The 17,022-nt window shown below is 43.7% G+C and overlaps 1 protein-coding gene across 2 annotated transcripts in view; it reads left to right on the top strand.

The window, feature by feature from the left end:
• Nucleotides 1-17,022, top strand: part of REXO1 (RNA exonuclease 1 homolog) — a 48,992-nt gene that overhangs the window by 25,798 nt on the left and 6,172 nt on the right. For both annotated transcript variants that reach the window (XM_081958144.1, XM_081958145.1), the window contains exons 7-13: nt 450-573; nt 1,138-1,251; nt 4,023-4,160; nt 9,122-9,235; nt 10,724-10,797; nt 15,134-15,244; nt 16,273-16,388. In XM_081958144.1, coding sequence (XP_081814270.1) covers nt 450-573; nt 1,138-1,251; nt 4,023-4,160; nt 9,122-9,235; nt 10,724-10,797; nt 15,134-15,244; nt 16,273-16,388 — 791 coding nt within the window. The remainder of the gene's footprint in view (nt 1-449; nt 574-1,137; nt 1,252-4,022; nt 4,161-9,121; nt 9,236-10,723; nt 10,798-15,133; nt 15,245-16,272; nt 16,389-17,022) is intronic.

Genomic DNA, 17,022 nt, shown 5'->3' with positions numbered 1-17,022 from the left:
ACTGTTGTTAAGTGAATCTTAGCTTCCCCGTTGATTTTGTCAGAAGGTCACAAAAGGGGATCACATAACCCCGGGACGCTGCAACCGTCATAAATATGATTCAATTGCCAAGGGGCTGAATTTTGATCACATGACCATGCTGTAATGATCTTAAGTGTGAAGAATGGTCATCAGCCACTCTCTTCGGTGCCATGGTAACTTTGAACGGTCGCTAAACGAATGGTTGTAAGTCGAGGACTGCTTGTAGAAACACTGGCCTTTTTCTTCCTGCTTCTCTTTGTCTATGAATATTGGACCATTCTCCTGGTGGCATTGGAAGCCACTATATATATATATATAGTAGAACATAATAGTTCTCCCTAGCCTGGGAACTGCTCTTTCCTGCCTTAGCAACTTCATTTGTATTTTAAAAACTCAACAAATGCTGATGGTGGGAATGCTGTTCACAGGCTCTTGCTGAGGAGAAGGTGGTGTATGAGCGCAGCACCAGCCGCAACATCTACCTGAATGTGGCAGTGAACACTTTGAAGAAGCTGAGGACTCTGTTGCCCAGCCCTTCTCAGGAAGTTCAGAGTATGTACTTAGACTTTACTTCTTACTTACAGACGGAAGCTTCTCTGCTACTTTACTACTTTCGTTTTATTCTTTCCTTATGCTCTCCAGCCTCCCATTTCTAGACACTTGGAGCTTCTTAACAAAACCCACTTCAGGGTTGCACAATAGACCGGGTAAAAAGACTGCCTACCAATCCCACAGGGCATAACTCTGTGGGCAGAACTTGCATAATACATCTCTTGGCCAGCCCCTTAACACCTGCACAAATAGAGACAGCTAGCTGGTTGCACTGTAGCATTATGCCATACAACGGTCCCAGTCCCTGCCCACCAACTGCTGCTATTACAAAGGATATTTAGCACATTGACGAAGCAGGGTATATATGATGTTAACCCTGAAATAATTATGGTACCTATTATATCACTTCTTCCTGAGCTTAATTCGTAGCATGCGGGCCTCGACTTTTAAAGCAGTCAGCGAGTGGAGACCTGTGTGGCACTTTCAATGACTCAGAAATTTTATTTGTGGTTGACCCAGGATGTTTGCTGACGTTCTAGTTTGACATCTGCCTTTTTCTTCCAGAGTTCGGCAATAGGAGAGTGGTTTCTCATGAAGCTATGCTAGGAGGGAAACTGGCAGCCAGGACCAGTTATACACTTAATCGTTCTACAAGCTTACGGCTAGAAGATCTAACAGGTAGGTTTCTCCCTTTTTTGTCATGGTACACAGTGACCGTGGTGTGTGTGTGTGTAATTCTATTCCTTTCGGTCTGTTTTAAAGACCTTCAGGTTGATTTTAGAAGTAGCCTGATTGTTTTTCAGCATCACTGATGGGATCAGTGTTGAAAGCCAATTCAGAGCTATTTAAAACGATAAAGAGCACAAAAAAGCTGTGGAGGAGAATGGGCTGAGGTCACTTTTTAGAGGGTCGTTGATGCATAGTGCATGCGATTCTGCTAAATGTCCCCCCTTCAGTTTGACCCACATTTTACCCTGTAAGGCAGGGCATTTCATGATAAAAGTGCAATTATCCTGAAGTAAGCCTGTTACCCAGTTAACAACTTCCACAATCCGTTGCAGAAATTGCAAATGATCTAACCTGTGTCAGTTTTGTATGTGGATAAAGCATTAGCTTTGAAGCAAAACAAGTTGCTTTTTTTTATCAATTACATAAACGGTTGATAGATATTCCAGGTCTGTGTGTGGGGGAAAAAATAATCCTTCAAGTTGCATGGTCCTAAGTTGTGAATGGGATGTCTTTGCAAAGGCATTCTGTCTCGTTGAGAGGGTCAGGGTTCCAAGTAACACCCCCAATGAAAGAAGACTCCGAGGCTTGGATTTCCTCAAAGTTCCATTTTATTAGAGATGTTATATTGGCACATCTGGGAAGGCCCGAATCTGAAAGTTTCCAGGTTTTCTCCACCCATGTGAAAGTCCAAGACCCTGCCCAGCACCCTCATTTCCATCACATGGCCCAATCAAGTACTGTCCCAACTGGAGATGCCTCCCAGTCACACCACTCCAGGTGCAGGGCAAGATGACCTTGACTCTCTGAGAAAGGAATGTTGTTATTAATTGAACCTATTTTCCCCAAAGAGCATTTTTTGCTGGAAACCAAAAGTAAACATTGACTGAATATTTTTATCGTAAGTGTATAGAACAGCGATGGCGAACCTTTTTTGGCTTGCGTGCCATAAGTGGGCGGAGCGCAGGGGGGTCGTGTGCAGGCGTGCCGCACCCATAATGCAATGTGCACCCCCCCAGTGGGCATGCGCACACTACAGACGCGAAACCCCCCCCCCCCATTTTCCATGCTTTTTTCGCCCTCCCCAGGCTCCAGAGGCTTTATAGGAGCCTGGGGAGGGTGAAAACAGCCTCCCCGCCCCCCTCCCCCCGGGAAGCCATCCGGAGGGTCCCTGAAGCCTCCGGAGCAGTCAAAACGACCCTCCGAGCAAACAGGAAGTCCGTTCCTGAACTTCCGGTTTGCCCGTAGTGCCGGTATTTTGCGCTCCGGAGGCTTCAGGGAAGCTCATGAAGCCTCCGGAGGGCCTCCGGGGGGGGGGGGGGCTCTTTTCGCCCTCCCCAGGCTCTTATAAAACCTCTGGAGCCTGGGGAGGGTGAAAAATGGCTTTAAAAAAGGGTGAACTCAGCTGGCCAGCGTGTGCATGCGCGCTGGCCTCGCTTGTCCTGACAAATGGCTCCGCGTGCCACCTGTGGCACGCTTGCCATAGGTTCGCCATCACTGGTATAGAACAACCGAATAACAGAATTGGAGGGGACCATGAAGATCTTCTAGTCCAACCCACTGCCATACCATAGCATTACATGTTCTTTCTGTAGACTGTTATCTATATGCTTTATGTCAGATGCCAAAAAGCAGCTAAAACTGCTGAAAATTATGGTCAGTGACCATGGGATACTGCAAACAGACGTAAAGGTGAGCTGGTTGCCAAGCACCCAAGATTGGCCACTGGGGTGGGGGGGTGGGGAGAGATAGTCATTAGAACTTCGAAAACAGGTCATAAATAGCACTGGGGAAGTCTGTACATCAAACAGTTGCTAAGCAACCAGTTGTTAGGAGAGGACTACCTGTAAAGTTAAAGCCATGAAGGACAGATCTCTCAGGATTAGTGTTATTTCTGACTTGGGGAGAGCCCATCTTGGAATCCGTGTATTATTGGAGGGACAGTTACAAGAGACCATAGACATGTACACAGGTAGTCTCCAATGTATGGCCGTAATTAAGCCCAGAGGGCTAGTGTCTCCATCACCCCAGGGGAAATGACCACCATAAGAAACAAAATGCTGAACTAGCACAGGCCTTGGCCTAGTCCAAGGGTCAGAAACCCACGGCTCTGGAGCCACATGTGGCTCTTTCATCCCTTTGCTGCGGCTCCTTGTCGCCAGTCCACACCACAATTTTGAGAGGGGTTTCCGGTTTTGGGGGGCAGGGAGTGGGAAGCCGGGCGTGTCAGGAGGAGACTCAATGGCAAGGGGCAGGTTTTCCGGTCAGTTAAACAACTGATAGGGCTTTTGGTTAGGACAGATAAAGGAAAAAAGACGCCGTGCTAGGAGGAGACACTATGGTGGGGAAACCGGACTTCTGGTCAGCTCCAGAATTGAACGGGGGGCTTCCGGTTAGGACCTTTGTGGGTGTTTGAGTGTTTAAGGTCGCCGATTCCTGGCCTAGTCCAACTGGATTGCTCTTATAATGATCTCTGTAGAAAGAACTGCCTGCCGTTTCTCCTCAGCTTTTCCTCCCTATTTCTCCCTCTCCCCCCGTCCCCCAGTGCTTAGATCTGCCTTTGCTTTGGTTTTATGCTGCTTCAACTGCAATTACCATTTTGTTGTTGCGTAAGCTGTCCTGAATATTCCCGTGTGCGTCCGTGTGTGTGTGTGTGGTATTGGTCTGAGAATAGCTAGAGAAAAATGGCTAGATAAACATTTCTTAACCTTTGTCATTCTCAGGGGCTACCTTGTACCGAAGGCTCAGAGAGTACGTGCTGACAGAGGATGACTTGAAGGAGCATGGCTACCCATTACCTTGTCCTGAGAGACCTGGACGGGCTGTTGTCTTTGCTGCCGAAGAGAAGAAATTGGCTGATGGTGAGTTCCGCTGGACTGGAGAATTCCTGACTCTTGAGAGCCATTCAGACGTTCTGTTTAATGGGCTGGGGTGGGGGGGGGCAGGAAAGGAACTCCCTCAGCCAGTTTATTCCCTTCAAGACAGACATCTACCCTGGCTGCTTGTGGATGGGGATTCTTTAGTGAGCTTTTAAACATATTGTGAAGTTTCTGACTAATGCAGGGGTCTCCAACCTTGGCAACTTTAAGCCTTGGCGGACTTCAACTCCCAGAATTCCCTAGCCAGCTTTGCTTCTGGGAATTGAAGTCCGCCAGGCTTAATGTTGCCAAGGTTGGAGACCCTGGACTAATGAACCCAAGCAAATCAGTTGACACATATTTTGAAGCTACCTGTTGTAGATGTTGTTGCTGTTATTTGCATGTAGGCCTCTCTTCCTGTGCTAAACCTGAATATATTTTAATCCTTTGTCATTTGTGACTTCTATAACGGCAGGTCATGTAGAAATAGGTTCATGCAGAACTCTGTACCTGCTATCTGCGGCCCCAAACAGGGATTGGTGTGTTCCCCTTTGCACCAATTATGGTTGAAAAATGCAGAGTAATGCCACTGAGGAACATGTTGTGGTGTCCATTGTGATCCCCTGGATCCTTGTCTCAAGTGTTGTGTGTACAGGCAAATCCTCTGGACCAGAGGTCAGCAATCTTAAACACTCAAAGACTCACAAAGGTCCTAACTGAGCACCCCTTCCCGGTTCAATTCTGAAGCCGACCGGAAGTCCGGTTCCCCCACAATAGAGTCTCCTCCTAGCACGGCGTCCTTTTTCCTCTGCCGACCGGAAGTCCAGTTCCCCCACCAGTTCCCCCACCATACAGGCAAAAATGGCTGTATTCGGTGTATAAGACTCACCAACATGCTCTTTTAGGGGGGAAAAAGGTGTGTCTTATACTCCAAAAATACGATAACTTTGAACGATCATTAAATGAATGTTTGTAAGTCGAGACCTACGTGTATAGTTTCTGCGGTGGCCATTAAATGAATGCTATGGGCATTAAGTGAATGCCACAGTCATTAAGCAAATCAGTTTTCCCCAATGAGTGTTTTTTCCCCAGAAACCGGCAAAAAGATCACAAATCACAGTCACTGCAAATAGTCATAAAGGGGAGCACCCAAAATGCAGTCAAGTGAATGTAGGGATGGGTGCAGCTGCTCTACTGGTCGTAAATAGCTTTGGGGGAGTCCGTTGTAACTTTGAGCAATTGTTAAGCCATAGGTCCCTGTAGTGAAGAGGTGGGTGATCTATGGTGCCCTTTGTCCGAGGTAGTGGTATGTCTCTGTCTGTTTAACAATAAAATTTTACCTCAAAGTCCAGTAGTATGTGATTCACTCTGATACATGATAATTAAACTGAGTTGCTAATTGATTGAATATGACAATGGAAAGACAACTAAGTATAGGTTAAAATATACATAATATGGATGCATATAAAATTTTAAGAAGATGAACAAAGTGAGGTGTGTACTGCTTATTATTCTACATAGTAGATTCAGGGAATTGTAATGAACATTGAACAGCAAGGATTATTATTTAAAGACAATTAAAGGTAAGCTACTATAAGTCAAGATATGGAAAAATAGAGGGGGAACATGAAACTTACTTATAATGGAAAATTATTGAGATTATAAAGACAGGACTGAAGATTTTGGGCATGTAATGATGTATAATTATATAATATTATGATGAGAATAACTGGGAATTGTAACCAGGTCCACATTCCGGCCAAAAATAGTTTTTTGGGTGGGGTGGGGAGGAGTGTTTAAAAATATAATTGCTATATATGTATACTTTTTTTTCTTTCAAAAAAAAGGAGGAGGATATATGTTAAAACTAAAGATATTTATCGAAATGAAATTAGAAATACCATCAACATAAAATGGAACTTGCTCAGAAGCTGAAATACACCAAGTAAATGAGATGAAGAGTATGGAGTAGAGGAGAGAGGTAAGGGAAGAAGGAAAGGAAAGAGAGAGGGTGAGGGGGGGGGAGAGAAGGAGAGAAAGAAGGAGTGGAAAGGGGAGAGAGGAGAAGGAGAGGGGAAGGGGAAGTAGAGAAGAGAAAGATGACAGAGAGAAGAAAGGAGGTAGGGAGGAGGAGGAGAGAGGGAGAAGAAAGTGATGGATAGGATATAAATATGGTGTATGGAGAGCAGAAGAGCGAATAATTGATTTTGAGGGTTGATGGTAAGATGAATTGATGTAAATATTTAATAATATTTTTAAAATGTTGGTTACGTAACAGTATACATGTGGTTATTTGTTATGAAAATGAAAAAATAAAAACTTTTCAATAAAAAAGTCCAGTACATTGATTACCCCAGAAGGCCTTCAAGGCTGGTGCTAGGATCTTGGGAGCAAATCCATCTCACGGAGGCTCAAGGGCCCAGGCTAGGTTGCAGCTACTCCTTGTTAAAGGTCTGAAGTAGACCATCAGAGAGAATAGGCTTCTCCCAAATACCACAAAAAGCCGCTGTCAGTCATAATAGCAGATATCAGTAAACCGGGTGAAGGGATTCTGTTCCTAAATCTATAGCAGTTCCCTCTCTTCGTGCCATCAAATCAGAAAATGGTGGGTGTTGAATTGTCCAAGCTTGTGAAAAGCCGAACTGTAATTGGTGTGTGTGTGTGTGTGTGTGTGTGTGTGTGTGTGTGTGTAGTTTCAGCTCTGTTAGAAAGAATGTTCCAGTCAGTGGGGAGCCTATATGATAGGCATAACTATAGCACAGATTCCTAATTCAGGGAAGGGGATAATGTTGCTGTTGGAGTGATAAGCTGGCAAACAGTCTTAAGAGTAACCATGGTTAGAACAAACAAGGATGGGGTCTGAAAGCCCCGGGTGAATTGATGGAAATACAGCGATGTGATTACTAGCTGGGGTATTTAACAATCTTCCCCTTCTTTCGTGTTAGAACTCATGCTATTGTTTAAAATTACCCTAGGGCCAGAGCCAAGGCTTATGGAGCCATATGCGGCTCTGGGGCTTCAGTTTATATGCCCTGCGGGGGACAAAACAGAAGTGTCTTGTTTTCAGTCTTTTGGGTTGAGCTTTTTATATTAGGGATACCCTGATTGAGGTGATACCCGCTTAGGTCTTCCTAAGCTGAATCACTGCAAATTCTTTCTGCCAAGAGAAACAAAACTTCTCTTCAGAATAAAAGTTGTTGTTGTTAGTTGCAAAGTCTTGTCTTCTCTTGCCCTCGGTCTTTCCCAGCATCAGGCTCTTCTCCAGTGAGTCCTTCCTTCTCATTAGATGGCCAAAGTCTTTCCTCTTCAGGATCTGGCTTTCTAAAGAGCAGTCAGGGTTGATCTCCTCTAGGACTGACCGGTTTGATCGCCTTGCAGTCCAAGGGACTCAATGCAGGAGTCTTCTCCAGCACCAGAGTTCAAAGGCCTCAACTACAACAGCACTGAAACACGTGACTTGTTAAGACCAGGTGTCATACTACAACTCTCTTAGCATCCCCCACAGTCACGTGAACTAGATTCAGGCGCTTAGCAAAAGGCATGTATTTATGACGACTGCCGCATCCTGGGATCATTTGTAACTTTCTCAGCTGGCTTCAGTGGCGGGAAGCTGGATCGTTTAATGGCCACATGATTTACTTAACTGCGGTAATTTGCTTAGCATGGTAAAAAAAAAAAAAGTAGGAAAATGGGGTGCAGTTCACTTAACAAATGATTTGCTCAGCAGTGGAAATTCAGTCCCAATTGTAGTTGCAAATCAAGGACTACCTGTACTTGATTTCTTTCGTTATTTCTCAGTCCTTGACACAATTTGTTCCTCATACCACAAGGTGGCAAGCGGCGGAATCTCTTTAACAGCTTGTCTGATGGGAGTCTTGCGTTTTTTGTTGGGTTGGGAAAAATAACAACCAATGCAATGTTTGAATATTGGTTAGAAACAGTTCATAGATGAGAGAAAAATGGCCATTGGCTCTTCAGATGTCACTTCATACAATCAAGTACAGTCATCCTTGCACATGAGTTCAAGGAATACTGCATTAAGTTTTGGTCACCATGATGTAGAAAAGATGTGGAGAGTGCAGAAAGAGCAACAAAGATGATTAGGGACTGGATGCTAAAACATATGAAGAACGGTTGCAGGAACTGGGTATGTCTAGCTTAAGAGAAAGAAGGACTAGGGGAGACATGATAGCAGTGTTCCAATATCTCAGGGGTTGCCACAAAGAAGAGGGAGTCAAGCTATTCTCCAAGGCACCTGAGGGTAGAACAAGAAGCAATGGGTGGAAACTAATCAAGGAGAGAAGCAACTTAGAACTGAGGAGAAATTTCCTGACAGTTAGAACAATTAATCAGTGGAACAGAAGTTGCCTCCAGAAGTTGTGAATGCCCCAACACTGGAAGTCTTTAAGAAGATGTTGGATAGCCATCTGTCTGAAACAGTATAGGGTTTCCTGCCTAGGCAGGGGGTTGGACTAAAAGACCTCCAAGGTCCCTTCCAACTCTGCTATTGTATTGTAAGGACTCCTGTTCTGATGAACTCCCAAACTGTATGATCCATTTATCTCATTGGGAGAAAATAGAAGATTTTTTTAAAAAAATAGTGTTTTAGGCTGATATATGAGAAAGGACTGAGAGCCAAAAATCTTCCTCTCTATATTTATTTTAACATCGTATTTATTGAATTTTCCAATATTTAAAAGATAAAAGGCAAAACACAAATTACACTTTTAACAGCTTTTGCATATCGGTATCAATATCTTTTGCAACAATCCTATTTACAAAAATTCTAAAATGTATAATATATAGAATGTAAAAGATATAAGAAGTATATGATATTGACTTGATGTTACTTTATAATAACATGTTATTATAACTTAAATAAGGATATAACTTAGGATAGTGAAATTGAGATATAATTTTTGCAAAAAATTATATTTTTAACACACCCCTTTTTCTTCTGTAAGGTTCTTGCAGGATTTGTTGTCGTTGTGGCACAGAATACATGGTATCACCTTCTGGAAATTGTGTCCGTAAAGAAGAATGCATCCATCACTGGGGGAGATTACGAAAGCAAAGAGGTAATAGTTTTTTTTTTAAAGTATATTCTTTCTCCAATGGAATTCAAAGTGCACAACATTGATTTTATTCTCACAAGAAACCTGTTGAGGCGATGCACAGGTGGCATTTTGCAAGCTGCTTTGAGAGCCCAGACAACTAGGTTTTAGATCTCTGCTCATGGCCATGAGTTTATCCCATTCTCTAGTAGTAATGGTCATACAGTCAGGTTGCATGTTGGATATTGAAGGCCAATGAAAAAAAAATGAGACAGGCATCACATTTTGGCTCAGAGGAGTTTTTTTTCAAAAGGCAGCTGGACTGTTTTTTGAGAAAGAAGACGACATTTCGCTTCTCATCCAAGAAGCTTCATCCATTGTGACTGGATGGTGGGGGAGATGGAAGGATAGGATCCCCTCACAGTCCAGTCACAACTGATCAGGTTTCTTGGATCAGAAGTAAAAGGGCTTCTTCTTCTTCCTCCTCAGAGAATAGTCCAGTTACTTTTTGAAAAAGCACCTTTGAAACAACCCTGACCTGGATGATGTGAATCTCTACAGACATCACATTTGGCAGAATTTGTTCCCTCAAACTCTGTTTATATATCAAGAGGGCTTCCATGAAGCTCAAATAACATTCAGTAGCAGAGTTGCAAAAAATCTAGGTAAAAAATCAAAAACAGGTAAAAACATTCATTCAGAGCACTTTTTAACATGCAAGCTAATTGTTGTCTTAAGTAACAAGCATGGGGACACAACTGAAAGACAATAAACCCAATTATGTTCGTGGTGGAGGCAAAATGGGATCCATTTCATCAGAATCACCTTAAAGGTAAAGGTGTGCTAGTCGTCCTCAACTCTAGGGGGCGGTGCTCATCTCCGTTTCAAAGCCAAAGAGCCAGCGCTGTTCGAAGACGTCTCTGTGGTCATGTGGCTGGCATGACTAAACGCCAAAGGTGCACGGGACGCTGCTACCTTCCCACCAAAGGTGGTTCCTATTTTTTTACTTGCATTTTACATGCTTTCAAACTGCTGAGCTGGCAGAAGCTGAGACAAGTAAAGGGAGCTCACTTGGTTATGCGGTGCTGGGGATTCGAACTGCCGACCTTATGATCAACAAGCTCAGCTTAGCTTAGCTATGACCCTAGCTGTGACCAATTGCCATCAAACCCCACTCCTCCAAGAACTAGTCTGTAATCCTTTAGAGACATATTTAAATGATATTTCAGACGTAAGTCTACTCTAGCTTTCCGTCTTCATTGTGTAGTTGTTCATACTGCTGTTTGCTTTCTTTTTCCCTTAGCATCATTTTCCTAGCCTGCATCTTCATTAGAAGTAATGATTTTAAACATAACCCTCCCCAAGTAGTTTGATAGAAAAGAATTGTGTTAGTATTTAAAATAAAGATTATGTCGATCAGACTAGTTTTTGCTTAATCTTTGATTGGTGGTTATGTGCGCAGTGAGGATTTCCCATTTAGCAGTTCTCTCTCTTTTCTATTCTTTTTTGCAGTGCCAGGTGGCTGGGAAACACATTATAGCTGTTGTTCGGGAGCCGTAGGTTCACTCGGATGCCAAGTTGCAAAAGTAGGTACCCATGTTAGGTCAAACCATTGAAGTACAAGGTGAAGTGGCCCACCTTCTGTCTGAGTATAGTCACAGCTTTGCCACTTTGATCTCTGGTTCATGGAAGATGCTTTGGAGATGCTTTTCAATCTTACTTTGGCTTGAAAAAAACCCCATGCCCCGTTCTACTAGCCATTCTCTGTAGTAATAGGACAAAAATATTACGTTTATTATTAAATTTGTGATAGTGGTCGAATCCGTTAGACCAAGGGATGTTCAACGTTGGCAATTTTCAAGACTCGTGGATTCACTCTTGCAGAATTCCTCAGCCAGCAGGGGAGTTTAAAGTCTACAAGTCTTTAAAGTTGTCAAGGTTGGATACCCCTGCATTAGATTTTGAATGGCCTGTAAAATTCAGCAAAGAGTAACACACACACACACCCCGCAAGTAAATGGCCCAAGCTAAAACCATCAGAATGTCAACAGCTACAATGGGATCCCACAAATACATCAATACACACATTAAATCCAGGCCCATGAAGAAATGCAGGTTTTAAGGGCTTTCCAGAACCCCAGGAGAGGGGGTTCCATCTGTATCTCTCGGGGAATGCTGTTCCATAGGCAGAGGAAGAGAAGGCACACTTCCTCAGTCCCACAAGATGGCAGCATTTAATAGAGAGGAGCTGTTCAAACATACTGGGTTGTCAGAAACAGTTGGAGATATGCAGTCCATCAGAAAACGAGGCTCTATGCCAGTGGGTCTCAACCTTGATAATGCCGCGACCCTTTAATACCGTTCCTCATGTTGTGGTGACCCCCAACCATAAAATTATTTTATGTTTTCCGTATTTTTCCCAAATACATGTGTTTTCCGATGGTTCAAAGGCGACACCTGTGAAAGGGTCGTTCGATCCCCAAAAGGGTCCCGACCCACAGGTTGAGAGCCACTGCTCTATGCCATGAAGCACATGGCCCATTATATCAAAAATGCTTCCTGTTCTTCTACTTCTAATTAATACTTCTGAGTATTAATTTCACCCAATTAGTCATTGCGACTTGTTACTCTTCAGCAGACTGATCGCCCATGAATTGTCTATAAAAGCTTGAGATGGAAGCTCAGATTAGCCCTCAATAGCCCTGGCTATTGAGGACAAATGCTGCAGTCTCCATCAAGTTAACGCTTTCCCCAAGTAGAAGGGGAGAGATCAAAGAATGACAGAATGTAAGATCTGGGAGGGATCTTTGGGGTCATCTAATCCAACCATGTGCTCAGTGCAAGAGTCTACTATTGTAGTATCTCCAACAGATGGCCTCTGTTCAGGCACCTCCAGTGAAAGCTGCCCAAATCAACTTTCCAGTTATTTTAAATCCATTCTTTCTTGTGTGTCCCCGTCCCCCCCTTTGTCTCAGTTTTATCCTATCTTATACACAACAGCCCTCGGGATTTTTGAAGGCAGCTATCAGTCTGGGCCGGGTTTTTTTTTTCCTAATCTAGATAAGGCATACCCAATACCACCACCTCACAAGTTTTTTTTCTTCCAGGGCTGCTATCATCTCCGTTCCTCTCCGCTGAACATATTCCAGTTTAACAAAGCCCTTCTTAAAATACCAACTCCGAGGCTTGAGGTTCCTCAAAGTCCCATTTTATTAGAGATGTCACATTGGCACATCTGGGAAAACCGGAATCTGAAAGTTTCCAGGTTTTCCCCACTCAAACGAAAGTTCAGGTCCCTGCCCAGCACCCACATGTCCATCACATGACAGAGAAGCAACTTAGAACTGAGGAGAAACTTCCTGACAGAACAATTAATCAGTGGAACAGCTTTCCTCCAGAAGTTGTGAATGCCCCAACACTGGAAGTCTTTAAGAAGATGTTGGATAGCCATTTGTCTGGAACGGTATAGGGTTTCCTGCCTAGGCAGGGGGTTGGACTAGAAGACCTCCAAGGTCCCTTCCAACTCTGCTATTGTATTTTTGTTTGGTCCAATCAAGCACTGTCCCAAGTGGAGATTCCTCCCAGTCACACTCCTCTAGGTGCAGGGCAAGGTGACCTTGACTCTCTGAGAAAGGAAAGTTATTTTGACTATATATCTCCTATACTCCATAGAATCCCCCCTCCCATTTTCCCACAGCATTGAATGCGGCAGGTCTGAAGGCCCCATGCAAAAGATGGCTTCCAGGCCTGACAGGGGTGTTACGTGGGACCCTGATCTAAGTGTGATCTAAACAAAGGCTTATCTTGATCTGAATACCAGCCTTTGGTTCATGCAGCCTAGGACCATGTATACCTTTTTTCAGCTGGGTCGTGCTGTTAGCAGATGTTCTTCCACCCCCATCCCAAAGCTATAATTCAGAGTATATTGTAATTACATAGTAACCCTGGTCAGAGTATGATGACATCAACAGGACAGAGAAGTAAGAGAAACTGGTGGTGGGAGAAGGAAGTAATTCCGTTCAGGCCCAAGTCTGCTGCATTCCCTGAGGATGTGGGCTTCTGAACCATCTATGAGAAAGACTGTGGCTCAGTGCCTTTAGAGCAGTGCTTCTCAATTATTTTCTGTCATGCCCCCCCTAGGAAGAAGAAAACATTTCGCGCGCCCCGCGCGACTGTAAATAGTATCATTTGTCTATAAAATTGCTATAAGTACACCTCTGCATAACACTGTATCCTTATTAACATATAAGAGAATAAAAAAAGAAAGAAATGTGGATCAATTTACAACAAAGAATAGCTTTATTAACTGTAGCAGAAAAGATTTAAAGGAGCACAGCTAGAACATATACATACATATATTTATATAGAGAGTATCACAGAAGTGAGTACACCCCTTAACATTTTGTAAATATTTAAGTATACTTAAATATTTACAAAATGTTAAGGGGTGTACTCACTTCTGTGATAACACTGAAGAAATGACACTTGTATGTGCATGTATACACCCACAAACACACACATATATATCCTGCACGCAGTGATTTCTAGAAACAACACCTGCTCGTCTCAGTGGGAAAGACCCACGCATCCCAGATGCGAAGACTGTCCAAGTGGTCCTTAAGATGACTGCCGACTTAGGGAGGGAGGGAGCCGCAGAGGCTTTTGACTTTTATGCCAACCAAATGCTCGCCGATTGGCTCCCTCAACGAGCTTCTCTGCAGCGGGGCTCAAAGGGAAGGAGAACGGGATAAAACACCGGAGCGCTCTAAGCTTTGGAAACTCTTGCCTTTCCTTACCACGGAGCCTTGGAAACTCTCCAGACAGAGACGCATCCTTGAAGCCCGGGTTTCGCTTCTCTCCGCCGGGGCCCCGCCTTACTCCCCACCCATTTAGCCGGCACTAGATCCGGTTCCCGTACGGCTCCAGCGGCTGAGGGAAGAGAGACGCAGGCGGGCTCAGCGATCCTGACGGGCAATCCCTGCCGCCAGGGCGGAACAAAAATGGGCAGAGGAGACGCACCGGAGCGCCACCGGGGTCAAACGAGCCCCCCTTTAGGGAGCCTCGCACCCCCCCTGGGGGGCGCGCCCCACTATTTGAGAACCACTGCTTTAGAGGGAGATAGAAATTGAGGTCTGAGGAAAACTAAAGGGGATTCGATCATTTTCCTCTCCAGAGATTTTAGTCCACACCTCTCTAGGAATGTGCAAAAATGTTTTTCTCAAAACTCATGCTCCTGGGAGCTGTCCTGATACATCTTCATTTTCAAGAGAGCCTTTTCCACTGCAAAGAGGATGGAATATTAGGCCTGCCGTCAAGGTTCCTTTCCTCCAGTATACAAATGAAACTAACAAAATGTTAAAAGGTTATGATATTTATGCAGCCACTTATCAAGCACATCTAAATCATATTAAAGTAACCAAAATACCTTTACAATCCCCAAGGCTTGTCGCAACTTTTGAGTAGCCCTAATGTTTGGAAATTGAAAGTTGAAAAATTTGACGCGCCTTAAATTGTAGAAGATATTCTTTTCTCCCCCGAGACATCGCAGTTTTGCTGTTTGAAAAGATTACTGTCCAGATACATTTTGTTATTCTCTGTGTTGTTTCCTTGGATGTTCTTGAGAACTTGCCAGTTTTTTTTAAAAAAATCTGTAATAATGTGAGGGTGTTTTCTTTCACTCTTGCAATTGTTATTGATCTTTTGATTCTGTGTTATGGAGCAAGTCAGTTTTCAGTCTTCTCTCCAGCCCCCATAAAAAAAGGGACCTTTACTTCCAATATTGTGTCTACTCAGGTTGGCATTTGGCAAGAGCAACAGCCTGCTAACTAAAAGAGGGCAAGATTGGAGATCTCCTGATCAAATGTGTCCAGGGATAGTTTTTTTGGTAACACCTCTTTAATTCTCCCCCACTCTTACCTTAAGCAACATGTCCATGATGGCCGGAAGGAAAGTCTGGAAGGTTTTGTGAAGACGTTTGAAAAGTTGACAAGAGCAGATGGGCATCCTGGCATCTACGCCTTGGATTGTGAAATGGTAGGTTGGCTGTGCCTATAGAATAAGGTTAAGGATTCCATCTTTCATCAGGAGTGTGTTTTTAAATGTACCCCGACAGTCCAGTATATTTGTATGGAAACAACTTTGATACCGTTATGCACACTTAATGAAGAGCTTGGGTAACATAGAAAGAGTTTTCTAAGTAAAACAAGGCTGTTGAGATTCAAGAGGAGGCAATCAGCAAGGACATAAACTAGGATATGGTTAAAGAAGCCAGGATGGTGACCACAATGGCACAATCGAAGCCCCACATGTTCGTTTGCATTGTAGAAGTAGAAACATACAGACACACACACCTGAAAAAATGACGAGAAGGCAGTCCCACAAGAATACAGTTAGGAAAACCGATTGTGCTCAGAATCCATAAAATGTTGCCTGCCTCGGGTTCATGGAAAGGTTTCCGGGGACGTGGAATACGCTGGTGCGTTCTGGAAGAGGGAGGAATTTAGAAGCCGGAACCAAAATTTCATCACATTTTCCATAAGGTGCGTGTTTGCAGAATTGAACTTTTTAAAAATTCTAGTTTGAGCATCATTGAGAAAGGGCTAAGGCATACATATACCTGTTACGTCCCTTCCCCAAGCTGGTTTGTTGACGCTATATCCCTTAATATTCCCACCAATCTAGCTCTGCTGGTTGGAATTTTGGGAGTTGCAGAATCCATACGTCTGGAGAACAGGTGGAGAGCAGAGGGATCATTGATAATAGACTTAACCCTAGCTCAGAAAGGTACTGTAGAGATAAAATATAGAGTGGAAGGTACCAATTACAATTCCTGAACTCCTCAGAAAGAAGGCAGAATAGAAATGTGGTTAAAACAAGGCATTCCTAAATTACTAGAAACATTTCTAAATCCTTTTTTCCCCTGATTCTTTTTCACATCTTTCTATTTGATTGCAAAATTGGCCAGGGTCTGATGAGTGAATGGCTGCTATTGTCCAACAGCTGGTGGGAGCCCTTCCTAAAACATGCTTTCTTTTGTGTCTCTCGTATCTCGTCTTCTGCAGTGTTACACTAAGCAAGGTTTAGAGCTGACGCGCATCACTGTGATCAACTCAGACCTGAGAGTGGTCTACGATACCTTTGTCAAGCCAGACTCCAAAGTTGTGGATTACAACACTCGGTGAGGTCCCACAAAGGGTGAAAGGGAACGAGTATCATAAACAAACGTCTGTGTCTGGTGACAGCAGTTGAGTAGCCGAAATACCAGCTAAGCATCTGAATCTTTAGAGTTTATTTTACTTATGGTATTTATTTATTTTAGGAAACTTATATTGCCGCTTATTTGTACATAGCGGCTCAAGGCGGCTTACAGGAATATAAAAGCTCATATGTAAAACAATAAAACTAATAAAAGAGAATAACACATAATAAAATAATATAATAACCCGCCACCCCGGTGACAACACATCACACACGCCATTTAATGGGCTCCATCCCGCTCTGGGTTCCCCAGGCCCGCTGGCAGAACTGGGTTTTCAGTGCCTTCCGGAAGAGTATTATAGAAGGGGCCATTCTAATCTCTGGGGAAATGATGTTCCAGAGAGAGGGAGCCACCACGGAGAAGGTCCTTCTTCTGGGTCTCACCAGGGGCATCTCCCTAGGGGATGGGACCTGCAACATTCCTTGCCTCTGGTGGATTGGGTAGATGTACCACAGGAGATGGTCCCTTAGATAATCTGGTCCCAAGCCATGAAGTACTTTAAAGGTGACAACCAGCACCTTGAATTGCACCCAGAAGCAAATTGGCAGCTCCT

The sequence above is a fragment of the Natrix helvetica genome (assembly GCF_964273705.1).
Source record: "Natrix helvetica genome assembly, chromosome: 1".
Lineage (NCBI taxonomy): Eukaryota > Metazoa > Chordata > Lepidosauria > Squamata > Natricidae > Natrix > Natrix helvetica.
The sequence above is the reverse complement of the archived record's forward strand: the minus strand, read 5'-3'. Positions and strand labels throughout refer to the sequence as shown.